This window comes from Crocuta crocuta, unplaced genomic scaffold (genome assembly GCF_008692635.1).
Source record: "Crocuta crocuta isolate KB4526 unplaced genomic scaffold, BGI_CrCroc_1.0 scaffold9, whole genome shotgun sequence".
Taxonomy (NCBI): domain Eukaryota; kingdom Metazoa; phylum Chordata; class Mammalia; order Carnivora; family Hyaenidae; genus Crocuta; species Crocuta crocuta.
Genome location: NW_027551567.1, coordinates 1,699,339 through 1,725,891, shown reverse-complemented (window position 1 = coordinate 1,725,891; position 26,553 = coordinate 1,699,339). Strand labels below are relative to the sequence as shown.

Sequence of the window (26,553 nt, the reverse complement as noted above, 5' to 3'; positions counted from 1 at the left end):
ACTCCATTATGAATTGTGAGGTCCAGGTTCAAAGAATAAGTGGGGATTTTTTTGTTGTTGCTGTGATTGAAATGCAAAAAATTAAAAACTCTCTAATGCTGAAGTGTTTGTGGTAGCTTCCTGAAGCTCTAGGATACAGAATTAGACCCAAGACTCTTGTTTACTTCGGCACCTAATGAAGTAAAAGCCAAATATTCAACCGACTGGGAAAGTCCTACATGTTCAGTTTAGACCAGCAAGCAGTGTTCCCTCTTTGTCATTGGCTAAGGTTCCCGTGGGTCCTTTGGTGGATGCAGTCTTACAAAGAGAATTTTACACCATTACAGAAGAAGGTGGAGGGGGCAATTAGAACTGGTTTCTGGCACTTCTTTTTCCCCCTCTGTAGGGAAGTGTCTCCGCAGGAGACACCCCCAGCAGTGAACAGGCTGCACCCAGAAAAGAAGAGGCCAGAGAAGATGTCCTGTCCGCCTCCCCAGAGCCCAGGGCAAAGGACAACAGGCAGAGAAAGTCAAGGCCCAAGGTCAGGAGGCACGTGAAGGCAGCCAAGGGGGGGCTGGGAGGCAGTTTGGCAGAGGGCCCTGGGATCACGCCATGTCCAGCAGCTAAAATGCCACTTGACTTCGCTTGCTGGTTTGGAGCCAGAGCACAGAAATTAAATCTGGGTACTTCAAACCCAAGGTTAATGTGCTGATCTATTTCTTTGGATATGCAGTGCTTACGGTGGAGTGCCGTGAGATCAAGCAAGGCAGGCTCTTTGACCAAACGAGGGTGAGAACGGGAGCTCTCGGCTAGGTCGGTCTTGCAGATGTCACAGTGCTCAGGGGTATTGTCGCTTCCTCTCCCACAGGTGTCAGCATTTTCTGACCCCACTCCACCGGCAGACCAACAGCCTGGGCACCAGAAGAACTTGCATGCTCACAGTCACCCTAAAAAGAGGCCCAGGCACCGATGCTCACCGCCTCCCCCTCCCCATGAGTTCAGGGCGTACCAGCTCTACACGCTGTACCGGGGCAAGGACGGGAAGGTGATGCAGGTACTTCATGAGCCCTGTCTGGTCGTAGGACCACAGGCCTTAAGCAAGGCTGTCTGTTTAATACTATTCCTGGGGGCTAATCTCCACTGCAGTGTTGACTTGGAAAGGCATGAGCTTTGAAGATAAACCGGATGTCCCTCCCTACACGGCATATACACCCCCCATTGCTGAGGCCCAGGCAAATAGGGGTAGGAACAAAGCTTCGTTCACCATCCTTAAGTGACTAGATTAATCTTGAGGCCCCAGAGTATAAAAGCCACAAGGACTGGGACCATGGCTTACCCTCTCTGAATCTTCTTCGTGCCTTTTGGATCCACAGGTTGGCCCACTGGATATCCCGAAGTTATGTCTCCTCCATCGTCTGTATCCCCCTGGCGTACTGACTGGCCCTGGGTGGGTACTCAAAACCAGTTTGTTGAAGGAATGAATGAGTGGATTGATTCCTTTATTGTCCCCGTTAGGCACCAATAAATGGTTGCAGATGTGAGCCCCTAATCAACAAGCTGGAGAACCAGTTGGAGGCAGCTGTGGAGGAGATCAGAGCGGAGCTGGGGTCGGTTCAGGATAAAATGAACACAAAACTGGGGCATATGGAGAACAAGACCCAGCACCAGGTGAGTGAGTTGCCCCCCCCCCCCCACCGCCCCACCATGGCCAGCTGTTCTGCAGGAGATGAAGACCGAAGCCACCCACACCAAGCGCATGTTCTGTTCTGCAGGCTGCGCCGAGCATGTCAGGCAGGCTCTCAGGGAAGAGGCTTATGTGATTTCTTCCAAGCCCATTTACTCAGTTTTTAAGAACCTGCTTAAATTGCTTCTGATTATAAAAGTAATACATACCTATTACAGAGCATTTTTTTTAAAATATGAAATTTAGAAAGGAAAAGAAATCCCCCTAAAGCCCACCACAATGGCAAATCACTATTAACATTTGGGTTTATTCTCTTCCATTTTTTTGGCCTACATCCTGGCCCCTTGCCCGTTGCATACACAATCAGAACAATCATGTCCATAGGTTCCTTTATTTTGAAAATTTTCAAAGAAAAACATCGAAACGAATGAGCGTCTACTCTCCACCAGACTCCACCGTTTGTTAATATGTTGCCACATTTGTTTTGTGTCTCTCACATGCACATGTCTTTCTCTTGAACTGTTGGAGATTTAGTTGGAGCCTGTCCTGACCTCTCACCTCTAAATATTTCAGAGCGCATCTCCACGAAGAATAAGGACTTTCTCCTTCATAGCATAATACCATTATCACGTATCACAATGACTGCATCATATCCAGTCCATACTGAGATTTTCTCCATTCTTCCAAAATGTTTTTTTATAGCTTGTTTTGGTTTTAAATTCCAGCTCAGGATCCAGTAATTCTTTTGTGCATCTGGGTTATTTATGCGTCTCTGGTTTCTTTTCATCTACCACGGTCTGATTCCTTCTTCCATCTTTTTCTTTATTCCTAGGATATTGACTTTTTAAAAAGTCTAGGCCAGTTGTTATTTAGGATGTTCAATATTCTAGACGTGTCTGATAGGCTCGCTGTGGTGGTATTTAATTTGTTCCTTTGTCTCTGTATCGCTGTGAACTGAAAGTTAGGTCTAGAGCAGTGGGTCTCGAAGTGTCCTCCCTGGACCAGTAGCATCAGCATTACCCAGGAGTGGTGGGGGCAAAAACAAAAATTCTTGAGGCAGATCTACTGGACTTAATTGTGAATAAACCTCTGGGGACAGGGTCTAGCCACCTGTGTTTGAACAAGACCTCCAACTTTGAGAACCACTAGTGTCTAGATGCTTATTTAGGTTCAGATTAAATATTTTTGGCAAGAAAATGTCAGTTAATTGTGTAAACTTCAGATGACGTCACATCAGGAGGCACCTAATGCCACGATGTCTCCTTATTGGTGATAAATTTGATTACTTGGCTAAGTTGGTAACCACCATGTCTCTCCATCAAAGAATATATTTTTTCTCTTTGTAATCAGAAATATATGGTGAATATAGATTTTTAAGTATAAAAAATACTTTAAAAATTTATAAACTAACCTATTAATAGGAAAAAATCCACATTCCAGGAATATGTAATATAGTGATACTTTCCAGAGATCCCTTCCATTACTGTTTTTGTTTATTTTCCCATAGAGTTTTCTCTAATTACCACTTTAAAACAAAAATGGAACTATGCTGTGTTTTGAGGGGTTTTTTTTCAGCTTTTTAATTGAAGTACAGTTGACACACGTTACATTACATTAGTTTCAGGTGTACAACGTAGTGATTGCACAAGTCCATATGTTCTGCCATGTTCACCAGCAAGTGTGGTTACCATCTGCTACCTTTCACCCCGTGACTTCTTCATTCCGTAACTGGAGACCTGTACTTCCCACTTCCCTTCACCCACTTTGCTCATCCCCCTACCTCTTCTCTGGCAACTACCAGGGGGAGCTTATGATTCTGTTTCTGCTTTTGTTGTTCATTTGTGTTTTAGATTCCATATAAGTGAAATCCTATGGTATTTGTCTCTGTCTGACTTATTTCTCTAGGCCCTCTAGGTCCATCCATGTCGTCACAAATGGCAAGATATTTTTTTTTAAGATTTACCATTTTATTTTAAAGTTCATTTTAAAGTTATTAGTGAGCCACCCAGGTGCCCTGCAGGATATTTTTTTTTTTTAATGGCTGAGTAATACATCGTTGTGTGTGTGTGTGTGTGTGTGCGTGCGTGCACGCACACACACACATGCACTCCGTATCTTTTTAATCTGCTCATCTATCAGTGGATACTTGGGTTGCTTCCATATCTTGATTGCTGTAAATAATACTATAATAAAAATATGAATACATATATCTTTCCGAGTTAGTGTTTTTGTTTTCTTCAGGTAGTAGAATTACTGGATACTAATACCCAGTAGTAGAATTACTGAATCATCTATAGTAGTTCTATTTTTAATTTTTGAGGAACCTCCATATTGTTTTCCAGAGTGATTTTTTTTTTTTATCAATTTACATTCCCACCAACAGTGCACGAGGATTGCTTTTTCTCCACATCCTTGCCAACACTTCTTTCTTGTCATTTTGATACTAGCTGTTCTGACTGGTGTGCGGTTATACCTCATTATGGTTTTGATTTGCCCATTTCCCTTATTAGTGATGATAAACATCTTTCATGTGCCTGTTTGCCATCTGTATATTGTCTTTGGAAAAATGTCTATTCAGGTCCTCTGCCTATTTTTAAATCAAATTGTTGAGGGTTGAGTTCTGTAAGTTCTTTATATATTTTGGTTATGAACCCCTTGTTGTATATATCACTTGCAAATACCTTCTCCCATTCAGTAAGTTGCCTTTTCATTTTGTTGATGGCTTCCTTCATATGCAAAAGCTTTATATTTTGGTGTAATCCCAGTAGTTTATTTTTGCTTTTGTTCCTTTGCCTGAGGAGACCTGTCTAGAAAAACGTTGCTAAGGCTGACGTCAAAGAGATTACTGCCTATATTTTCGTCTAGAAGTTTTATGATTTCGGTCTCACATTTAGGTCTTTAATCCATTTTAAATTCATTTTTTGTGTATGGTATAAAAACGTGGTGCAGTTTTTCTTTTGCATGTAGCTGTGTTGTTTTTCTAGCACCATTTATTAAAGAGACTGTCTTGGGGCGCCTGGATAGCTCAGTTGGCTGGGGTCTGACTTTGATTCAGGTCATGATTTTACAGTTCATGGGTTTGAGCCCGTTTTGGGCTCTGTGCTGACAGCTCAGAGCCTGGAGCCTGCTTCCCATTCTGTGTCTCCCTTTCTCTCTGACCCTCCCCTGCTTGCCCTTTGCTCCCCCCCGCAATTCAAAAATAAACATTGGGGCACCTGGGTGGCTCAGTCTGTTAAGCATCCAACTCCAGCTTCGGCTTGGGTTAGGATCTCACAGCTTGTGACTTGGAGCCCTGCATCGGGTTATGTGCTGACAGCTCAGAGCCTGGAGCCTATTTTAGATTCTCTCTCTCTGTCCCTCCTCTGCGCGCTCTCTCTCTCTCTCTTTCTCTCTCAAAAATAAACATTAAAAGTTAATTTAAAAAATTTTTTAAAAGACCTTTTTTCCCCTGTATATTCTTGCCTCTTCTCTTGTAGATTGACCATAAAAGTGTGGGTTCATTTCTGGGCTGTTTATTGATCTATGTGTCTATTTTTGTGCCAGTGCCATATTTTTTTATTATAGCTTTGTAGTATATTTTGAAATCTGGGATTGTGTAACTGCCAGCCTTGTCTTAAGATTGCTTTAACTATTTGGGGTCTTTTGTATTTTCATACAAATTTTAGGATTATTCTAGTTCTGTGAAAAATGCTGTTGGTATTTTGATATTGGTTGCATTGAACATTGCTTTGGGTAGTGTGGACATTTTAACAATATTGAGTTCCTAATCCATGATCATGGACTATCTTTCCATTTGTGTTGTCTTCAATTCTTTCATCAGTGCTTTATATTTTCAGAGTATAGGTCTTTTACCTCCTGGGTGAAGTTTATTCCTAGATATTTTCTTTTTGGTGCAAGTGTAAATGGAATGGGTTTCTTAATTTCTCTTTCTGCTACTTCATTGTTAGTATCTAGAAATGCAACAGATTTCTGTATATTAATTTCGTATCCCACAACTTTACTGAATTCATGTATTCTGATAGGTTTGTGGTGGAGTCTTTAAGGTTTTCTATGTATAGTATCATGTCAACTGCAAATAGTGACAATTTTACTTCTTCCTATTCAATGCGGATACTTTTTTATTTTTCTGTTTGCTGTGGCTAAAACTTTTAGTACTATATTGGATAAAAGTGGTGAAGGTAGATGTCACTGTCTTGTTCCTGATCTTAGCAAAACTCAGTTTTTTACCATTGAGTATGATGGAAGCTGTCAGTTTGTCATATAAGGCTCTTATTATTTTGAGGTATGTTCCCTTTAAACCCACTCTTTTGAGAGTTTTTATCATGAACAGATGTTGAACTTTGTCAAATGCCTTTTCTGAATCTGTTGAGATGATCATAGGATTTTTCTTCATTTTGTTAATGTGGTGTATCATATTGATTCGTGGATATTGTACCATCCTTTCATCCCCAGAATAAATCCCATTGATTGTGGTGATTGATCATTTTGAAGTATTGTTGAAAGAAGTTTGCTAATATTTTGTTGAGGTTTTTTGTATCTATGTTCATCAGGGATATTGATCTGTATGTTTCTTTTTTTGGAGTATCTTTTTCTGGTTTTGGTATCAAGATAATGCTGGCCATGTAGAATGTATTTGAAAGCTTTCCTTCCTCTCCTAGTGTTTTGGAACAGTTTAGAAAGACTAGGTATTAACTCTTCTTTAAATAGGTATAGGTATGTGGAGGAGATGATCATCGGATTTTCCTACCTCACTATCTTGGACCCAAAGGGCACTTCTCATCTTTGTAGCTTACATTTAAATTTAGTAATATGTCTTAGATATGTTGTTTCAATATGCTGTTTAATGGCAATGTGCTCTTCTGTGTATGGACTTATACATATAATTTGCTTTTGTCTAGTACGTGGTTTATTTTTTTTACTTCCAGTATAGTTAAGATGTAGTGTTATGTTTAGGGTGTGCAATATAGTGATTCAACAGTTCCATACATCACCCAGTGCTCATAACAAGTTCATTCCTTAACCACCCCTCCACCTCTTTCACCCATCTCTGCACCACCTTCCTAAATTACACATATATTTTTGCTTCCAGATTTTTTCATGTAATTTGATATCCTGAGCATTTTTTTAGGTTTTTATGCTTCATAATATTCCAACATATTAATACAATGGCTTATTTAACCATTCTTTTTTGTTAGACTTTAAAGTTGCTTATAGTTTTGTTCTTTAAGAACATTTTTGCTATGATGAACATTTATGTGTATAAACATCTGCTTCTCAAGTTATTTGCTGTTTTAGGATAATTGGGTCCAAAGTTAAGATGTTTAAATCTATTCATAATTATTAGTAATCTACTTAATAGAAAGGTTGTATGAATTTATATCCTACAGGTAGGATAGGATATAAATTGAGTTTCTGTTTCAAACCTTTGCCATCGTTAATATTATTAGAGTTTTTGCCAAATTAAGTATATTGGTTTTTTTTTTTGGAGACAGAGACAGAGCTTGAGTGGCGGAAGGGCAGAGAGGGAATCACAGAATCCGAAGCAGGCTCCAGGCTCTGAGCTAACAGCACAGAGCCCGATGTGGGGTTCGATCCCACGGACTGTGAGATCATGACCTGAGCCGAAGTTGGCCGCCCAGGCGCCCCTGTATTGTTTAATTTTTATTTCCTTGTTTGTTGGTGAGGTAGAACGTTTTAGGTTTATTTGCTATTTGCCCTTCGTGGAAAGCCCATTTAAGAACTCTTTTCCTACAGCCACAGTATATTAAGACTGTTTTGTAACAAACAAAAAAAAAAAACCACTTTAGCTAGCCTGAGCCCAGTGAGGAGTGTATTAGATGAACGCTGGACCGACCATCTCAAGGACCTTGCTTCAGTTCAAGGAAGGTGACAGATGGGTGTGTAGAACCTTAGTCCTAATTCCCAGTCGTAGGTGATGGACTCTGGCACCGGCTTTGGTGTGGCATGAATCTGGTGCCCATGCCTGAGGCAGTCATCCATGCCCCGGAACAAAAACTGTATGTTAACACAGTTGCTCTTGACAGAGGATGAGGAGGTAGGTGGAGTAGGCCAATCCTAGAAAACAGGAGAGCAGCTCACAGAAAAAACCTGGCTGAAGAAACAAAACAGAAGGTGCTCACCCCATCTCCAGAACTGCGCTGCTTTATTGATTTTTGAACATCATATGTGCCACTGACAGGAGAAGAGCTCACCAGTGAGCCTTCCTCCCATCTCCAGAACTGGTCCTTCTTTTTGTGTTTTGAACATCTGATTGTGGAACAGACCGTGTGGGCTGGCCCCTGCTGACAGTCTCTCCCTGGCATGGACTTTGTCAAAGCAGGGAAAGTTTGGCTTTCCTGGATGTTAGGGTCCTACAGGAAACGTCAAGATAAAGGGGGGGCCCAGGAGGGCATGACTGATAAGTGACCATCATTGGTTCTCTGGAGCCCTCCCCGTGAAATCCTTCCCCACCCTTCTTCTCACTTGCTTTGATGACTTTCAGTGAAGCACCGAGGGGATGTATTCACTAGGAATACTGGATAAGAGCCCTGGGCATTCTGCTTCTTTTGCTATCTTGTGGGCAGCTACTAACATTTTAAGGGCTTGGAGGGTGTTAAAAATTAATTGAAAAGGGTAATGAAAATAATGAACAGCTCTATACTTCTAGAAATAGTTTTCCTTTCAATGATAGTATTGGAAATAATGTTGTAAGACCTACAAAAATTCTTCGTACAAGGTCTGCATTGGCTCAACTTGTATACTCAGTCTCTTCAACCCCTTAGGACTTAAACAGTAAGAAAAAGAGGCCTTGACTACACACAAACCTGCTCAGGGATTGTGAAAAGCTAGGAGTTGGATGCATACTAGATGAAACTAGAATAAAAGAAGTTGAGGTTTCCTTCTGTTTCCTCTGGCCCCGCCGGTCCCCAGAGCCCCAGGGGTCACGAGGTGAGACCCCATCCTTAGATCATCTCCATCCTCTGCTTTTTGCTCATTGAATCCTAGATGCGTGTTCTGGACAAGCTGATGGTTGAGCGGCTTTCAGCAGAGAGAACAGAGTGCCTGAACCGCCTGCAACAACATTCGGACACAGAGAAGCATGAGGGAGAGAGACGACAGGTGAAAGTCAGGATCTGCCCTTAACTGGGAATTTACCACACATCTCCACTGAGTTAAGACTCAGATCCATCATTGAAAACCCAGAGGCCAAGAACCCCTAATTGCATTCGTATTACACAGAGTGTCCTTTTTCTAACTCTGAAATGAAGTTAACAGAAAAGTGCATGTAATTCAGTTAGTTCATTTGTTGCTGACTATTCTGGGAATAGGTGGAGACAGAACAGTTAATAGAACACACTGGAAAAATGTGGTCTCTGCCTTGAATCATTTCTACGTATTGTGCATTTGTGGGCATTGCTCTGTAGTTGAACAAGATTTGGTTCCTGCCCTTGGACTTTGTGGTCTTCCCAAGACAACAGACATAAAATGAGTATTTATTGAGCATGTGAGAATTTATGCTCCTAAGCAGCCAGAAATTCTTGATTTGTAGGATTTGGGTGTTCAAGGTGGCTCTAATTCACTCAAAGAAGATTATAGAAACTTTCAACGTTAGTGCTATGTGCATGCCGGTTACAGAGGGCAAGCAGAGAAGGCTGTGTGGCCTGTGGGAGGGGAGAGGAGGGGAGATAATCCACAACTTCTAGGCTTGTTAAGATGATCTCCTGACCTACCTTAATTGAAAAACCCACTCTTGGTGGTTTACTTCATAAACCATGCATCCAATTCACCTGGTCATTTTGTGTTGGTTTTGTTTGTTTTTCTTTTTAGATGTCATTGGTTGATGAATTAAAAACCTGGTGCATGTTAAAGATTCAGAATCTGGAGCTGAAGCTTTCCGGAGATTCTAGGGCCTCTAGGACGAAATCCACACCATCTACTTGCGAGTCGTCTACAGGTAACGTGTGCAGAGAGCCATCCCATCCAAAGGTGGTGAAACCCCCAGATACTGTTCTTTGCTGTATCCTGTGGACATAGGATAGGTCTGTGGAAAACACTGGGTTGTAAATTCTGTAGGAACAAGGACATATTTTGCTTACTGCTGTGTATTCAGTTCCCATACGGTGATGAAGCACTCCTAGTTAAATGCTTAAGAATGTCTGAATGAAGGAGTAAAAAGATTGTTGACTGGTGAGAGCAGTGTTTCAGGTACAATGTTGATGGTGTGAGTGGGCCCCAGAGATGAAGCATGATGAATGGACATTGGTCTCCTCAGCAGGGCTCTTGCCCTGGCCCTTGGGCTTCCTTCTCCTTTCTTCTCTTTGATCAGCCTTTGTCCAAGTATGGAAAACCTCCTTAAATAGTAGTTCATATATTGAAGCTGCCCCAGGTGCTAGATAAAGAGATCTTTCAGGTGAAGCATCTTTTCATTAGCCGCAGTGATTATACTCCATGAGGATAATTTTGAGGATATTCAGAGCCTTTGTAATTAGGCCTCCATGGGGGATTTTGATAAGTCAAGTGTGTTATGTTACTATAGACCATCTTTGGAACTATGCTAACATTGGGGGAATCCTGGGCAAATTTTTCATCATCAGTCTAGTTCTGGAGTTTGGCTGGAGCTCTGGTATGGAGGATAGGACCACTGCTCCAAATTGGAGCCAGGATCAAGCAACTAGTAACTGGGGCTATGGTGTGGAAAAGGCCCAGAAATTAGGGAATGGGTATATTTATTCTCCTCAGTACATGCCCAGTTCTGTTTGGGAGGCATTTGGTGAGCTGTGTCATCCTTAGCAATCATAAAACAGTACCCAGAGCCTTCTAAGGTAGATTGAAACTGGCTAAAGGAAAGGCCAGCAACTTCTTTTGGCGTAGATGCCACCAGAATGGTTAACATCGTTACCCATGGAAGCCCTGACAGGCCAAAATGATAACCAGGGGCAAGTGGAAGGGAAGGGCAGAGGAGAAGCTGCGCGTGGTGGCTGGCACCTGAGGGGGCTGATGGTTTACGGGATTATCAGGTCTCTCAAATGCCAGCCTGTAGCCCCATGACTGTGTGAACATGGATTTACTCCGACACTTGTTTTCCTTCCGCAACTAGGTGTGGATCAGTCCGTGGCCACTGCAGGTCCGGCAGTGGCTTCTGACAGTTCTCCTCAGGTGGTTAGGCCCAAGGAAAAGGCCTTCAACTCCACTGCTACCCACAGACTACAGCAGGAGCTGTCTTCCTCAGACTGTACAGCATCCCGACTGAGGAATGTCAAGGTCCAGACAGCCCTGCTCCCCTTGAAAGAGGCGGCCAAGTGTGATCAGCAGGCTGGGTCCTGTGTTGACAGAGGCACCCAAACCAAGAAGTCTGGGAAAAGCGGGCAGACGAGGCATCGGCCCCAGCACACGGCACCTGGCACCACTGGTGGGCAGCCGCCACCGGCAGTGGGCAGCGAACAGACTGCCTCTCACGTTCGAGACACCTCCCAGGCTCTGGAGATTACCCAGTATTTTTTTGAGGCTGTTTCTACCCAGATGGAAAAGTGGTACGAGAGGAAGATTGAAGAAGCGCGAAGCCAAGCCAGTCAGAAAGCACAGCAAGACAAGGCCACCCTGAAGGAACATATTAAAAGTTTAGAAGAAGAACTTGCTAAACTAAGGACTAAGGTGCAGAAGGAAAATTAGAGCCTGCAAAGTGGCCCGAGAAGGGGTTCTGGAGGACTTCGCTTTTGCAGCTCTCCAACAGCTGTGCCCACGGTGTCGGTTCTCCTGCAGACTTGCCTTTAAAAACAAAAAGTCAAATTGCTGAAATGTGCCAGACACCCGCTTTCCTGCACCCCGAAGTTATGAGACCTTCCACAGTGACAACGGAAGCCAAGAGAGGCTTGCTTTGTGCCAGGTTTCATTACAAACTCAAAATCTGAGGTTCAAAAGCTCGGATTAAGTGAGCCACACTAAGAAACGGAAAGATGTGTAAAGCCTAAAGCCTAAAATTCAGGATATCTGAAGTAATATAAATCAAAAGGAAGAAGAAATCCCTTTTGAACCCGAGTAGTCCTTCATGTGAGCACCCCTGCAGAGCCCAGAGGAGAGCATCTTTCAGTACGAGCTATGGCTGAGATGCGCTGAATCTGTTCTCTCAAATTCCTCATTCTCAAAGTGCTGACTTTTTTAACCAGACGAAAACTTATCAAACCGATTTTGAGGAGAAAATAATGATTTTCATGATGTCACTAGATCCAAAATAAAAGTATCTTGCAAAGTCAGAGGGTATTTAAATACCTCATTTAAATGATGAGTAATTGGCTACTTGTGCTAGGAATGTTTGTTAATAAACTCAAATGAGAAAGGTTCCAATCATTTGGTCATGGTTTCTGTATTTCCAGCCAAAATACAGAGAGCAGGTTAGTGGAAAAACATTCACCTAACAATTACATGAAACTTCTTTATAGAAGAATCCATAACCAAACCCAATTAACCACGAGTACCTTTCTAAATTTGAGCTTCTCGGTCAACATTTTGTAAAGAAGTAAGGCTCTATCTTGAAAATATTTCACTTCTAATTTTATATGGTCATCGAAGAACCTCAGAAATTACCCACTGCTTTGTAGTCTTTATGTCAAGGTAAAGAATTCAACAACTCAACCTAGACCCCACAATTCCCCATCTTTGTGGAGTCCCAGGGATTTTCCTCTGCTCTATGGAGTAGCTTGGGTATGTTGAAACTTTGGATTCAGTTGTCCTTTAAGCTTCTTGCCCCCTTGGTATGTGGAATTATATTCATCATCTCCTCAAAATTCCATGTATGCAAAGAAATGTCAATTCTATTTCCATTAACACAGGAACTGAGTAACTGTTGTCTAACTTTGAATAAAATGTTGCTCACTGAGCCAAAGAGAAAATGATTGCTGACATGGGAACACGCAGAAAAACAATTATGTTTTTAATCCCTTTGTTCTTGCCTAACGAGCTCAGTTTTTGTTTTTTTTTTAACAGTGACAGTCTATAGATCTAGATGTAGGTCACTATTACACAACCTGGGTCGGGAATCAATTTAATATTCTTCCAAGTTTATGTTCATGTCTGTGTGTGCCTTGTTCCTCAACTACTGTTAAGCCCGTCTGATTCTTTCCCAGAGGATCTGGCTGCACTGCTAAATGTAGAGGTACTTTCCTTTTCTCATCTCTGTTCCTAATGCAGAATCACAGAATTGCAGTTAGACGATGGTACCTTCAGTTTTTTAAATCTTTCCCTAATCTGGCATCACTGACCTCTTTAGACGCCCTCAATATACATCAATTTCTTGCAAACTGCCAACTACTCAGAGGAAATCCTGAAATGTTCAGTAAGTTGTGGTCTAAGCAGGAGTTCTTTTCACTTATCAAAATATCTGTTATCTCAAGGAGTAACCATGTTGAGAAACGCTGGAAACAAATTTTATCTAGACCAAGGAGTGCTTTGGTAGGGAGCATTTTGATTACGCAACCCCTACCCACAGAAGCAGGCAGCTTACCGTTGTGAACTGGGTATTTTTGCCAACGTCCTAGGCAAGAGACTAGGGAAGATTGAGAAGGGTCAAAGGCACCTAGTCAGACGGATGACACGGCTCTTTCTCGAGCAGAGGGGAAAGCCAGTAGAGGCGAGGAAACCGGATCAGTGTAACCTGAAGAGACGGCAGCGTCTCGAGACCAATACAATAGCTTTTCATTTTCAACAACTGGGGTTTTTGTTCCTTAGTATTGTCAGAAACTTGAGTCTGGGTCTGATGTGTATTTTTCCTTTCTTCCCCATGTGCTAGCTGCTAAAATGAGCAAATGCCACAATAGTACTTTTCCAAAGAAGCAAAACTTAATTTATAGCCTGTCATGTGGGTTGTGTTTGAAACAGAGATTGGAACATTCAATGGCTATGGGGGGAAATGATGTAAAACACAGAAAAGTTGTGTAATACTGCAGTGGGGGTTTTGTTGGTGAATTATTGCATTGAATACAGTAAATATCTGATTGGATTGAATATAGTTCTAATCATTTGAATTTGGGAGCCCAAAATAAAGGAAGTGACGTTTTCACGTTTAAATCTTTTTTTTCAGTCAAGTGTTGATACTTGAGAGGTATGTTGTCTTCTATTTAATATTTTTATTAACCTGAATTTGTCTCTTCCAAGCATTATGATTCTCAACACTATGGATATTGAAATCCTTATTTTAAAAAATGAAAGTATGAATACTTTGTTTAGTGTACGCTTTCATTTCTGTGGCTGACCAAATTTATGTTCCCAGAAAGAGTGAGTGCCTTCACCCAGCTACATTTTACCTTGTTTCTATAGAAGTGTAACTTCCGGTAAATACATCCGCTTCCAGGTAGAGGTCAGGTGCACTGCATGAAAAATCAATTTTTCAGAAGCCCATAATATGGAAATTTTACTCAGTGCAAGCTTAAATGTTTCATTTAAACCATTGACCTTTTAGAAAATACTAAACAGAACAAAACTTCTTAATTGTATGCAGGCAGAATAACATGTTTTGACAAACTGTTCGTAAAAGCTAAATACACTTCTTCCTGTGATATAAAAGCCAAATCAAATAAATAAGATTTAAAGACAAAGCTGACCTTTTAGAATACTTATGCATAAGAAAAAAATTTTTGTTGTGGCTTTAAAGGGAAATATTCTTCTCTAATACTGCCAAAATATTATGACAATAAATGTGAACATTAAATCCCTGAGACACCTAAGCAACAGCACATTTTCTAATGCAAAACAGAATGGGTAAAAAGGGACCTAGTAAACAAAAGTAGTAAATTTAATTCTGAATTTCTCCAATGCCTGACTGAAGGAAGGAAACCGGCTGGGTGATTTTCTAGTTTGGCACAAAGTGACAGTTTGCTTTTGAGCCTCCTTGGACCTTCCTCTACATAAGCCCAATTTTTTTCCCACAGTAGATGGGAGGAGCTGCATCCTGTTTGACTACATTTCTCTTCCATAAAAGAGACCATTTAGGTAAGTGTGTGTCTCCCCCTCTCCTGTGTGTCTGCTGGTGTGACTACAGTAATGCAAATGCCAGGAAGCATGTTCCACTTTCCTCAGGCGTTCGTTCAAGTCCTCTGCTCTGCAGGCACATCCACAGTGATGCCTGGGCCTTGGTTTTGAACTTCCGACCCGATGGCACACTTAAAAGGAGGAAATGAATGATGTAGGGACAGTGTGCAATAACAGCCCTGGCCACTCTCCTCATGCTTAAATGTTTTGTATTTAAAAAAAAATTTTTTTTTAATGTAAAGGTTTGACTTACTGTATAGTTCAAATACATAAACTTAACATGCAAACATCTTAGAATTAAACCTGAGGAACAAAACTAGAAGACTCATAAGAGTATGGTTGGGCTGCCTGGTTGGTTCAGTCAGTTAAGTGTCTGACTTGATTTTTAGCTCAGGTCATGATCTCCCGGTGCCTGAGATTAAGCCCTGCATCAGGCTCTACACTGACAGTGCGCAGTGTGGGGCCTGCTTGGGATTCTCCCTCCTCTTTTGCCCCTCCCTCACACGCACTAGCTGTCTTTCAAAAAAAAAAATTTTTTTTTTAAGAGTATGGCTTACAGGGGCGCCTGGGTGGCTTAGTCGGTTGAGCGTCCGACTTTCTCTTAGGTCATGATCTTGTGCTTCGTGGGTTCGAGCCCCGCGTCGGGCTCTGTGCTGACTGCCAGCTCAGAGCCTGGAGCCTGTTTTGGTCTGTGACTCCTCTCTCTGACCCTCCTCTGCTCACGCTGTCTCTCTCTCTCTCTCTCTCTCCTAGAAATAAATAAAACATTAAAAAAATAAAGTGGAGCTGATATTAAAAAAAAAGAGTATGGTTTACAGGTAATACCCAAAAAGGTTAATTTGTTGTCTAATCCAGAACACTGGTAAAAGATGCTAAATGTGTTTCACCGACAGTTCTAATCTGGCCAACGTCTTAATGTGCACAGTTCCATATGTGAGATGAGAAGTTGTGTTTTGGCTAAGACTTATTTAGCACTAAAACCTTGTCCATTATTATATAAGATTACAAAAATTTTAGCCTCTGGAAGATGAAAATTTGCAGTGTTTTGCCCAATTTCAACAATCAAAACAAACCCAAGTTAGGTTTTCTTGGTATTTTTGCATCTTGCAAATAAAAACCACGAATGCTCTTACATCTTTGACCCACACCACTGCTAGAAAAACGTCACCAAGTCACTGACTTCTACACCTCATAAAAGGATGACTTTTGGTGTCAAGATCTTAGATTTACTAGAGATAGCCTAATTTGAGTATGTATATCATGCTGTACAAAGAAAAGTATTCTGTTCAGAAACTGTTCATAAATACTTCTTTTCATCAAATGGCCTTGTGATAGGTTGACTAGTGTACACCTATATACAAACCTAGTAATTAGCTCATGCATTTTGATTGAATTCGATTACCCTGTGGAAGAATGATTTTTGTCTTGAGGGCTTTGAGGCCATGGGAGGGTTGGGTGGACCCTGGCAATGCAGGTCATTGACAAAGGCCACCATCTGCTTCTCTCTCACCTTTGGTGCCCAATCTGGTACTAGGTAACCATTCTGCAAAATTTTTCCTACATTTTCCAGGTGCTGGTCAGATTCTTGGATTAACTTTTTAGATGTGTTCTGTAAATGAACAGAGGCAGTCAGTCTGCAGGACTGTCTATCAGCCTCTTCCATAAGCTCTCACTTTCACTAAATTAACTGTTATACATTTGGTCTCAAAATGTGCTCGTCAATTTCTTATCTTCAATGTATTCTTACTCTTTTTCTTCCCGTCACTGGAAGGGAACCTAATGCACCAAGGATCTCCCCTGATCCTTTTTTTTTCTTTGTGGATGCTAAGGTAATTTCATTAGTTTCACCCAGAAGTTGTCTCTTCTTTTTGGTAAGCACTTCAAAGTGTTCATTAGGCTTCTCTCTCCTTTCCAACAAGGGTCTAGATTCCCAGTGGTGACCTTTTCAGAGAGTCCTCTGCCATGAGATCATGACACATCTGAAGACCCTACCTCAACAACCCTGAGAGGCAACGCAGAAGGACTTTTTTCAAGAAAGGTCTAGGGTATCTCCTGAGGTCAGTATGCCTCAGATCATAAATCTCCTACTGCTTCTTAAAACAGCTTTATTGACTTACACAACAGTATTATGTGTCAATTATATATCGGGGGGGGGGAAGAATCAGTAAAACCTAGCTTTGTTGAAGCAGAATTCACATACCACACATACAAAATGTACAATTCAGTGGGCGTGAGTATATTCAGAGTTGTGCATCCAACACCACAATCTAATGTTAGAGTGCTTTCCTCATCCAGAACAGGAACCCCATATCAAATTTTTCTCCATGCTGTCTACAGCCCCAAGCAAACACCTCTTTCTGTCTACTTCAGACAGTTCATATAAATGGAATCCAACAATACGTGATCTTCTGGGACTGGTCTTGGGGTTCATCCGTGTATAGCATGTATCCGTACTTAATTCCTTTTTTTGCTAAGTCTATGGACATCTTATTTAATCACTTATCAGTTGATGGGCATTTGGTTTGCTTCTACTTTTTGGCTGTTTGTTAGGATCTGTACAAGTTTTTTGTAGAAAGGTTTTCAGTTCTCTGGGTTACAGACCTAGGAGCAGAATTGTTGAACTTAATTTCTTAAGCAGCTGACAGTCTGTTTTCCAAATTGGCTGTGCGGTTTTCTATTCCCACAGCTAGGTATGAGAGGTCCAATTTCCCTACATCTCTACCACCATTTGTTATTATCTTTTTAATTAGTTATTCCAGCTGATCCGGATACTGGCTCAGTGTGGTTTAGCTCTGTATTTCCCAGATAGTTAAGGGTATTGATCATCTTCTGTGCTGACCACCTATACTGGTTTTTGCTGCTTAAACTGCTGACACATCCAAAAACATTTTCAAAATACACAGTTTTCAGTGTTCAGGCAATTGTTCTGATGTGCTTTTCTTTGCTCTGACATGCCATGCTCCATGTTCTGTATTTTCCCAAGTCCTGTACAGGCTGTCCATCATTGAGTCTAATCAGCTGGACAACATACATGGAGACTTTGAAAATCTTTCAGAATAATGCTGTAGTTAAGATTTTGCCAAAGCAAGTGTTCTTTCTAACTCCTTGAGCTGCATATTGCCTTGAGTAATCATCATCCGGATTGTATCCTGTAGAAGAAAGTGAAACCTGGTCATTGTTCTACCTGATTAAAGCAGCTCTATCTTCTTATTTGTTAGTCAGGAACCAACACCGAGACTTGGAACGCTGGGTATCACGAAAGCCCCAGGCTGACAACTGTGGGTGGTGTCTAGCCTGCTTTAGGATACCCCAGTCATCATATTCCCAAACCACCATGCTGTCCTATTTATAATCTTTTCATGTGTGTACCTAGATCTAGTTAAGAGGACAGGTGATGCTACTGTGGAGCAAAGACGATGAAATTTTAAATATCATTGAAGTAAAAAAAAGGTTAACACTAAAAGCAATGCTGAAGATCTGTCATCTCTGTGACACACTCCAAGATGTCTACTCATCTTTTAAAAAGATAAATACCCAAATAATACAAAGTGGTCAGGGCCTGTCCTCCCCGTGATCTCTTCCTCACCTCTTCGGTGGCATTTTTGTTTCTTTTGAATTCTTCCCTTGCCCAGTCCTTCAGGTATTTGCGATCAGAATCGTTTGGAACTTGCCGAATTGTTTGCAAAATCCTTCTGTAGAGCAGGAGAACTTGTTGCCTTCTCAGGAACTGTAGAGGGGAGGAGAAATGTCAGTACAACTGCCAACCCTACAGCCCAGAGGGCTGTACTTTGGGAAACCAAACTAAACAGGTGACTTTTCTTTGCCTTTTTCAAAATTTCACCCTTTTCAGAAAAGGGTGAATAGTTTGTTTGGGCTCTTTGTTTACTCCTTTGTCAAACCTAAGAACCCTTACCATCAAAAGACAGAAAAAGGGCAGAAAAAAGGCTACCAGTTACTAAAAGCTGTGATTACAGTAACAGTGTTTTTTCTAAACCGATGCAGTTGTTAAAAATCCTTTGGTAATCTCACTCCTTACAATAGCTCAGTACAACAGCCAGAGCAATCTTTACCGTGGCCAAGGCATAGGTTCCAAGAGATAGACAGACAGACGGTTGGCCCGGTGAATCCGTGGCCAGAGGTCAGCCCCCACCCCAGCTTCCGCAGCGGGAAGCCCCGCCCCAAGCCGGGCCAATCGCAAAGGGAGTGTGCGCGGGGTCAGAATTCCGTGTTGGACTGAGCCACTCCGGAGACGCACTATGCAGGAGGGTATCGAGGGAGAGACGGATAAGTGAAATCAGACCCTGGAAAGCTTCCCTAGAAGGCTTTCGAGAACAGGTGTTACCTGCTTTAGTGTTAGAGTCGCCGGGGGTAACCTGGAAGTGGCCATGTCCTCCAGGCAGCGTGGGTCCCCCTAGAGCGCCAATGCGCAGGAGCGGAAGTGGGGGCGTGGCCAGGAAGCGGGGTAAACCCGGTTTCCTTGGAGACGGCCTGCGAATTACACTTGGCCTCCAAAAGCCCCGCGGTGTGTCTAACTGAAACCCCAGCAGTTGGAACCAGCAATAAGCTATATATAACCTTGGACAATTTTACTTCTCGGACAAAATTTTCCTATGGACAGAGGGGATTACAGTTCGTGTCACAAGTGGTTGTGATAAGGCAACTGGCCTAGTTCCTGTCACTGTGGTTTTCATTAAATGGCAGTTTGACCGGGCTAAAATTTAGTGTATTCCTTTTTAGCTTTTTAAATGTGCATAGTTAGAAATAACAAAGATATGAAGGTTTACTGCCACTGGAAAATAAAGAGTTGAGGGTGATGATTTCTCACTGGGTTGCAGGAAAGTAGTTCTTGTACATTGCGCCTCTTAAGTCTTTTACCTGTTGGGGCCTGTAATTTATGATTCTTTCCTATTGACCTGCTTGGAGTCTGTAATGGGCAATTCCAGGAAGGGACATTGAGTGGTAAGCATTCCTTTCTAGCCTTCCGACTCCAGTGAAGTCTCCCTTTATTAATTTTCACAATAGTTTTCATGAGGTTTTAAATGGCTACCCCACTGGAGTTTTATCCATTTTGTATCACTAATAATGAGACACTGAACATGCCCACACCTTTAAGCTTTTATTTCCTTGTAACTTTACCCTCCCCACAACACATACATTTTCTTAAGTTATGTAAGTAGGGTTAGTGAATCTTTGCTATATTCTTTGTCAAATAGAATTGTTCTAAATTAGAATACAGCCAAAAATGTTCATTTGGTTACCTGTCTACTGAGCATTTACTTGATTGCCTCACTTGTTGGAATTGCCTGGTGTGGTCCCTTTTTCTAGTTGTGTTCTTCTGGCAACTTGATTTCACCCAGCCTCTTTCCTCTATTAAAGTGAAATAGGATCTCAGTGAGTCCTACTAAAAACAGGACCTGTCACCTGTACTCTGATATTAGCTTTCTTGAACATTACCAGGCATTGTATGGGTGATGCTATGATCAATTTTTGAAGTTTTGTCTAATTGCAATAGCAATTTTCTTCTCATAAAAATTAGTGAAATTAAATATCCTTTGCCACTTTTATGAATTGTCATGACTGGTCTATTTATGGTGATCAAGGTTTTTACTCTAATTTTATATGGGTTGTTGGCTAGTTTTAAAATTTCAGTACTTTTGGGGGCACCTGAGTGGCTCAGTCAGTTAAGTGTCTGACTCGATCTCGGCTCTGGGTTATGATCTCATGATTCACTAGATCAAGCCCCACATCAGGCACCATGCTGACAGCAAGGAGTCTGCCCTTCCCCCATGCACTGGCTCTCTCAAAACTAAAAACAATTTTAGTCCTGCTTATAAAGCTTCAAGAAGTTTCTATGCAGTCATGTATTTTTCTTTCAAGGGTTTTCAATTTTATCTTCTCCCCTTCAGAGCTTTGTAATTCTGTATTTGTGTCTTCCTTAACTTTTAAAATATTTACGCCGTTTATTTTGTTTTATGGCATGATGTGGATGTCATTTTTTTTTTTTTTCCAGCTGCTAAAGTGGAAAGATCATTCTTCTGGGGCACCTGGGTGGTTCAGTCAGTTGAGCATCCAACTCTAGATCATGGCTCAGGTCGTGATCCCAGGGTTATGGGATCAAGCCCCACATCAGGATCCGTGCTGACCGCAGGGAGCCTGCCTGGGATTTTCTCTCCTCTCTTTCTGCCCCTTTCCTGCTCACGGGCTCTCTCTAAATTACTAAAATTAAAAAAACAAACAAACATTCTTGGGCTTTATGATGCTCATATGTTAAATTTTTTAAGGATCTGAACAAATTGTTCAGGATTATTTCATCTAGGGATAGTATGTTTTATTAATTGGCAGAACTACTCCCCTGTAGTTTCTTGTTAAGAATCTTGTATATCCTTTCCCTACTGATCACTGTAAGATCTTTGCTAAAATTGATAGTGTGGATCTATAAATTAATGTGAGAAGACATTTTTATACTAGTTCTTCCCATCCAGAAACATTAACTCATGCTAGACCCTGTAATGCTGTCACGAGTCACAGATGCTCCCGTCTTAGGTATTTTTTGCCTAAAGTGTGAGTTCCAGTCCAATGCAATATTACAGATGATGTCAGGGTTCATACCTGAGGGTTTAAACTGAGCTAGGTAGGTGTTTCCAGAAAGGCACATTAGATCAGAGAATTCCAAAGAACACCTAGGATGCTGATAGATTCCAGGACCTCTCATTTGCTGTAACCAGAACCAGTAGTGTGGTAGGGATTCTGGGAGAGAGAAGGGACGGGAGAGGTCACCCTAGAAGCATGATCTCTTTCTTGGATGTTATGAGAAAATGAAGTGGGCAAAGGGACTTGTCTGGGAGACCACCAAAGTAGTCCAGCTACAGATTAAAAGCACTCCTAGGGTGCCTGGGTGGCTTAGTCAGTTGAGCATCTGACTCTTGATTTTGGCTCGGGTCATGATCCCAGAGAGATGTGGGATTGAGCCCCATGTGGGGGGCTCCACACTGAGAATGGAACCTGCTTGGGATTCTCTAAAATAAAAAGGTGCTCCAGGTACAGTGCAGTCAGAGTGCACTGCATACAGTGGAGAGCAGAAGGGATAAAACAAATGTCTAAAAAAATGTCTAAAAGCTGCCTTACTTTGTCTTCATCCAAACCCTCGTCTTGTCCAATCTAATAGCTGAGCAAGCATATCCTCTAACTCCGGCTCAAGTGCATCATGCTTCTTACCTTCACCGCATCGCAGTTCCTTAGAGGTCTCCTGCAACTGCTCCCACATTTCCCATCACAGCACAAGCTGAAAATGGGACTCTTGGGTATCAGTGAGGAGGCTTCAGTTTAGATGGTCCAATTTCAAAGGTACATATGACAGACAACACCATGGTCAGAATGTTGGTGCCTTTTCCTTCCAGACCCATCACTGATGGCTATGGCCAATGAAATAGGAATGGAAGGAACCTATCATTTTGGAGCAAAATCTGTGTCAGCCATTATGTTCTCCAGCAACTCACCCCTTCCTGTGTCACAAGGCCCGCGCGTGGCAGCTCACCCACCATGGACATGAAACACAAGCGAGAAATAAACCCTTACTACAAGAAGCCACTGAGGTGGTGGGGCCGTGGTAAGGCAGCATATGCCAGTGACAGCTGACTGATCCGACAGCCAAGGTCAGTTATGTGTCTGATTCTTGGTTTTTGGCTCAGGTCATGATCTCATGGTTTTGAGACTGGGCTCCGCACGGAGCCTGCTTCAGATTCTCTCTCCCACTCTGCACTCCCTGCTTCTCAAGCACTTTAAAAAACAAACAAACTGGTCACGAATTACAACAGTGGTATATATTTAATAATTTTCAGAATATAAGCTGCATAGCTTTTTAGAATAAAAAATGATATAACTTCAGGTACATGCTTTAGGACACTTGGTATAACAACAAGCAATCTGTGTCTTTGACCACCTCAAAAGTGGTGGCAAACTTCACAGTGTAACGTGAAAGCAGATGGGAGATAGATGACTATGTGATGGCATGTTGTCTACAAAAGAATCTTCTGACAACTTAAATAGAATACCGCACACAATTTCAAGTATTCAGTGCTGTCTGGCCAAGTAAAAACTGTCTAAAAATCATTGATGTAGTTTGCGGGGTAAGGAGTAGCTTAGTTTTCTTAAACAAAGCATTTCTTTTCCAGAACAAGACTGGCTCAGTGTAGCTTAAAAGCAGTGAGAGGAATATTCTTCCCCTTAACAGTTAAGAAAAAATGAACTAAAGAAATAAATTACTACAACAGGGATCATGGCACTGAGAGAATGAAATAACCAAAGGGAAAGTCATTTTTCCATCATTGCATAGTCTCCTGCAGCAAATGGGAAAGACGGCACAGAAAAGCCACTTCATTTTTACACAGCCCAAGGGTCATTTTTCAGCTTACCTGTGCTCCCATGCTCTCTGGTTGCTTTATGAGAACACCCACACCCCGACCTTCCTAACCCTCAAAGAGAAGGTAGTTCCTTTCACATGAAGCACAATGAGAAACACATGCACTCGAGACTCTAGAAACTACAGCTGTGTCTGCCCCCTAACAGCATTTGGATATACACTGTGGGCTCGAAAAGCAGAGCCTTAGAGCAGGGTCCCAAGGGCAGCTGCCTTTGGTCCTTTGTCCAAAGGACTAGGTCGGTCCCATTCTCCCAGCAGCTACTCCCCCAGGCGGGCGTCCAGGGCTCCTGCAAAGGGAAGTGATAGCTGGGCCCTGGCCTCCTCTTGGGCCAGGACTTCCAGGTCCAGACACCCACTGCTACCCTGGGTTTGTTACAACTGGAGCCAGGGGCCAGGCTGGCCAGTCTCTGAAAGCACACTGTAAGATAAAGTGTACATTGTAATAAAAACTGTAGCTATTAGGTGAATTTTTATAAATCAGATCTAAGATAAAATAACATTTTAGAGCTGTGAGTTTAGAAGCAGTTGTCCAAAAGAGGGGCCGTGGTGTAAAGTCTGGCTAGAGGCGTCACAGTCTGACCGTGGTGTAAAGTCTCACTTTAGACTCTGTTCCTTCCCTACAGGTGGTCAGAGGCCGCCACCAATTCAAACCACTGCCTGAGAGCATCGCTGAGTGTCTCCGGGAGTGCGTTCACATCGCGAAGGATGATGTAGAACGGGAACGGGAACTCTTCCATGTAGGAGCGGATTTCAGGCATCTCTCCAGGTCCTTTAAATATGGGCACTTTGATGTCCAAGATAGAATCCTGTAAACAGGAGACATTTGGAGATAAAAACCAAACCAGTATCCTTGGCTAGCTCTTCCCTGATTTCTGTTGCTAACAGTTTTTAGGTCTCCTGTATCTAACTCCTGATATAAAGTTGGCTTTTATTATTAAGAGCTCTCATTAAGGAGGCAACAGATCTCTCTGAACAGTTTCCAGGGGAATGGACACTGAAAAAGGGAAAAGGACAGACCAGAAAACCCAACTTTCCAGTAAGTTATTTTCCCCCATTTTCTACTTAGAGTAATTCACTCCACTGAAATCTTCCAACTTGTTATCCAGGCCTTAATGTGACCTTCAGAGACCGTGCTTCCCCTGGAACAGAACTGACCCGTGGGCATCATTCACTTAGCAACTGATGCTTCCTGCTCTGGGAAGGTCACTGCTGGGATACAGGTAACCGGCAAGGGCTGGTGTATAGTTCCAAGTAGACAAGGCCCATCATCAAGGCAGTACCAGCAATGACACAGTGCAGGGGGAGAGGATGACCCACTAGAGCAGGCGTTGCCACAGCAAGTGTTTAAGAGGGTGGTCCCTGGAACATCCAAATTCTGGCTTTCCTACTCATTACCTATAACCTGTGTTTCTGTCCTTCACTGTAAAGTGGGAATATTAACAAAAAAAGTGCCTAGGACCGTGTCTGAAGAACATTAGGAGATGGTGTGACCTAGGCCATATTTCAGATAGAACAGGATATCCCCACTTTATCTCCAGAACAGCAGCTTTTAGTATCACTCACCCGTGAACTGGGATTGTCCAAAACAACAAAAATGACAAAGATGTTAGCATTCCGGGCAGCCTGGACTGCCGCCAGGACTCGGTCTTTGCCCTCGAGGAAAAGGCCACGTCCATCAGAGACCACCAGGAGGAGCTGTGCATTTTCTGTGGTAGAGCATACAGGAGAGGAAGGAACAAAATGTAGATCCCACTCTTAACAACTCGAAAGTACCCAAAGACAAACTGGTTAATAGTACAGAGAAAGCCAACACTAAACAGACATCTGGATACTGGGCACAAGCAAAGGGACCTCTAAGATGGGACTTTAGATGCCACAGTGGGACACAAGGCTGCACAGACATACGAAGCTTTGGTCAATAAAACAATTTCCCCATCACATTAGATCAATTTCATTGTATAGCAACATCTGAGAATTAAACATATATTTATGGCTATAAAGTATAAAAATGGCAGTATTGAGTAGGCCATTAGAAGAAAGCACCTAAATCAGAAACCTGGAACTGGGTCTTCCAAATTTCTTGTACCTAATTTGCGTATTTTTCTTTTTAAAATTGACTCATTTAAATGAAAACTTAAGTAGAAGGGCCATTGAAATAAAAAATTTTTAACGTTTGTATTCATGGTTTACCTATAATGTTTCCAATGAAAGACTACTACATACAGTGTATGAGGTCAGTCTTTCTCTCAAGGAAACTCACTGAGTGTTGAGAGGTGTGAAGGACTTGCTTCAAATAGGAAGCTTCTCCATGAAACCATCAGGATTCAGAGATTTTTAGGAAGAGCTAGGTAAAGAATTGGTGTGTTTCAAGCCCCAATTCAATCATGGTTGGATTAGCTGGTTTCTGAATTATGTCCTCCCCTGCTTCCCTCTGTTATTAAAATATTACAGAATATTCTTTATACTAAATCCCTACACCTTGCTCCTCCTTCACAACTCTGAACTCTAACAAACTACAGTTGACCCTTGAACAACACAGATCTGAAGTGTGTGAGCAGGTCCACCTATATGCAGATATCTTACTGTATGGTACTACATATATACTTTCTCTTCCTTATGATTTCCTTAACCCTTTCTTCTCTCTAGCTTACTGTAAAAATACAGTACAAAATACACAGAATATGCAAAACTGCCAATGACTGTTACCAGTAAAGGCTTCTAGTCAACAGTAGACTATTAGTAGCTAAGTTTTTGAGGGCTCAAAAGTTACACATGGATTTTCTACTGTGCAGGGGGATGGTGCTCCTACTCGCCCCCATCCCCTTGCCCACTGCATTGTTCAAGGATCAACTGTAGTTAATTAGTATCTAATTCCTCCACTGGTTATGAGCATGGGTTCAATACAAATTTCTGAACAGATAAATGGTTGAATAACAAATTACATGAATGCCTAATCTCTCTCCAGCTCCTACTTATAACTTTTCCTATGCAGCATCCACTTTAAAAATTGGTGATGGGTTCAGCGGGATGAAGCAAGCGGCCTGTGGATGCACACAATGGAAAGGTGGTGTGTGCATAAAGACGAGAACTGCAGCTCACCTGGGCTGGCATGCTGGGAGGGCCGCTGTGCAGCTGCAAACATGCTGGCTACAGACTCGAGAAACTAAACCAGAACCAGAGACAGGCTGTTAGAAAACCACCGAAACTCTTCCCACTGTCACAGAGTCTGAAATTACTTCTGACACTCAGGTGATTATCAAATAACCATCTCAGATCTACAGGCAATCAAACTATCCCTCCTGCCCCTGTCCGAAGGGGGAGATGATCCTTGCAGTTCTGGCGTCTATTCCCTGAGCCCTGGCTTCTCCAGCACCGACATGCATCTCTGGCACACACACCACTAGTGTTCTGTTTAACACACCCTAGAAGAAAAGAAATACTTCCCCTGGTG

General features: G+C 42.1%; 3 protein-coding genes and 1 long non-coding RNA gene across 5 annotated transcripts in view; 1 reads left to right on the top strand and 3 right to left on the bottom strand.

The window, feature by feature from the left end:
• The window catches only part of ANKRD6 (ankyrin repeat domain 6), a 71,929-nt gene extending 59,922 nt beyond the window's left edge, over positions 1-12,007 (top strand). Inside the window, exons 10-15 of the mRNA XM_077750228.1 lie at positions 386-520; positions 848-1,033; positions 1,495-1,647; positions 8,669-8,782; positions 9,491-9,617; positions 10,761-12,007. Coding sequence (XP_077606354.1) covers positions 386-520; positions 848-1,033; positions 1,495-1,647; positions 8,669-8,782; positions 9,491-9,617; positions 10,761-11,332 — 1,287 coding nt within the window. The 3' untranslated portion in view covers positions 11,333-12,007. The remainder of the gene's footprint in view (positions 1-385; positions 521-847; positions 1,034-1,494; positions 1,648-8,668; positions 8,783-9,490; positions 9,618-10,760) is intronic.
• Positions 11,105-15,702, bottom strand: LOC144220098 (uncharacterized). The gene is made up of 3 exons (XR_013331620.1): positions 15,241-15,702; positions 13,960-14,022; positions 11,105-11,428 (listed from the first exon to the last, which is right to left on the bottom strand). It is a non-coding gene; the product is annotated as an uncharacterized LOC144220098 (long non-coding RNA).
• Positions 15,703-16,898: 1,196 nt separating this feature from the next.
• On the bottom strand, positions 16,899-19,121 carry LYRM2 (LYR motif containing 2). The gene is made up of 3 exons (XM_077750229.1): positions 19,026-19,121; positions 18,270-18,410; positions 16,899-17,832 (listed from the first exon to the last, which is right to left on the bottom strand). Exons 1-3 carry the CDS (start codon positions 19,068-19,070, stop codon positions 17,752-17,754), a joined length of 267 nt encoding a protein of 88 aa, XP_077606355.1. The 5' UTR covers positions 19,071-19,121; the 3' UTR covers positions 16,899-17,751.
• Positions 19,122-22,488: 3,367 nt separating this feature from the next.
• MDN1 (midasin AAA ATPase 1) overlaps positions 22,489-26,553 on the bottom strand; it is a 166,802-nt gene continuing 162,737 nt past the window's right edge. For both annotated transcript variants that reach the window (XM_077750370.1, XM_077750369.1), the window contains exons 100-102: positions 26,202-26,265; positions 24,666-24,808; positions 22,489-23,908 (exon numbers count right to left, since the gene is read on the bottom strand). In XM_077750370.1, the coding sequence (XP_077606496.1) occupies positions 23,720-23,908; positions 24,666-24,808; positions 26,202-26,265 (396 nt within the window). In that variant the 3' untranslated portion in view covers positions 22,489-23,719. The remainder of the gene's footprint in view (positions 23,909-24,665; positions 24,809-26,201; positions 26,266-26,553) is intronic.

Coding starts and splice junctions, on each gene's coding strand:
- LYRM2 (XM_077750229.1), bottom strand. CDS start 19,070: ATGGCCACTTCCAGGTTACCCCCGGCGACTCTAACACTAAAGCAG. Junction 18,411..19,025: donor CGACTCTAACACTAAAGCAG/GTAACACCTGTT, acceptor TCCCCTCTACAG/TTCCTGAGAAGGCAACAAGT. Junction 17,833..18,269: donor ACAAAAATGCCACCGAAGAG/GTGAGGAAGAGA, acceptor TTTCTTCTACAG/GATACAATCCGGATGATGAT.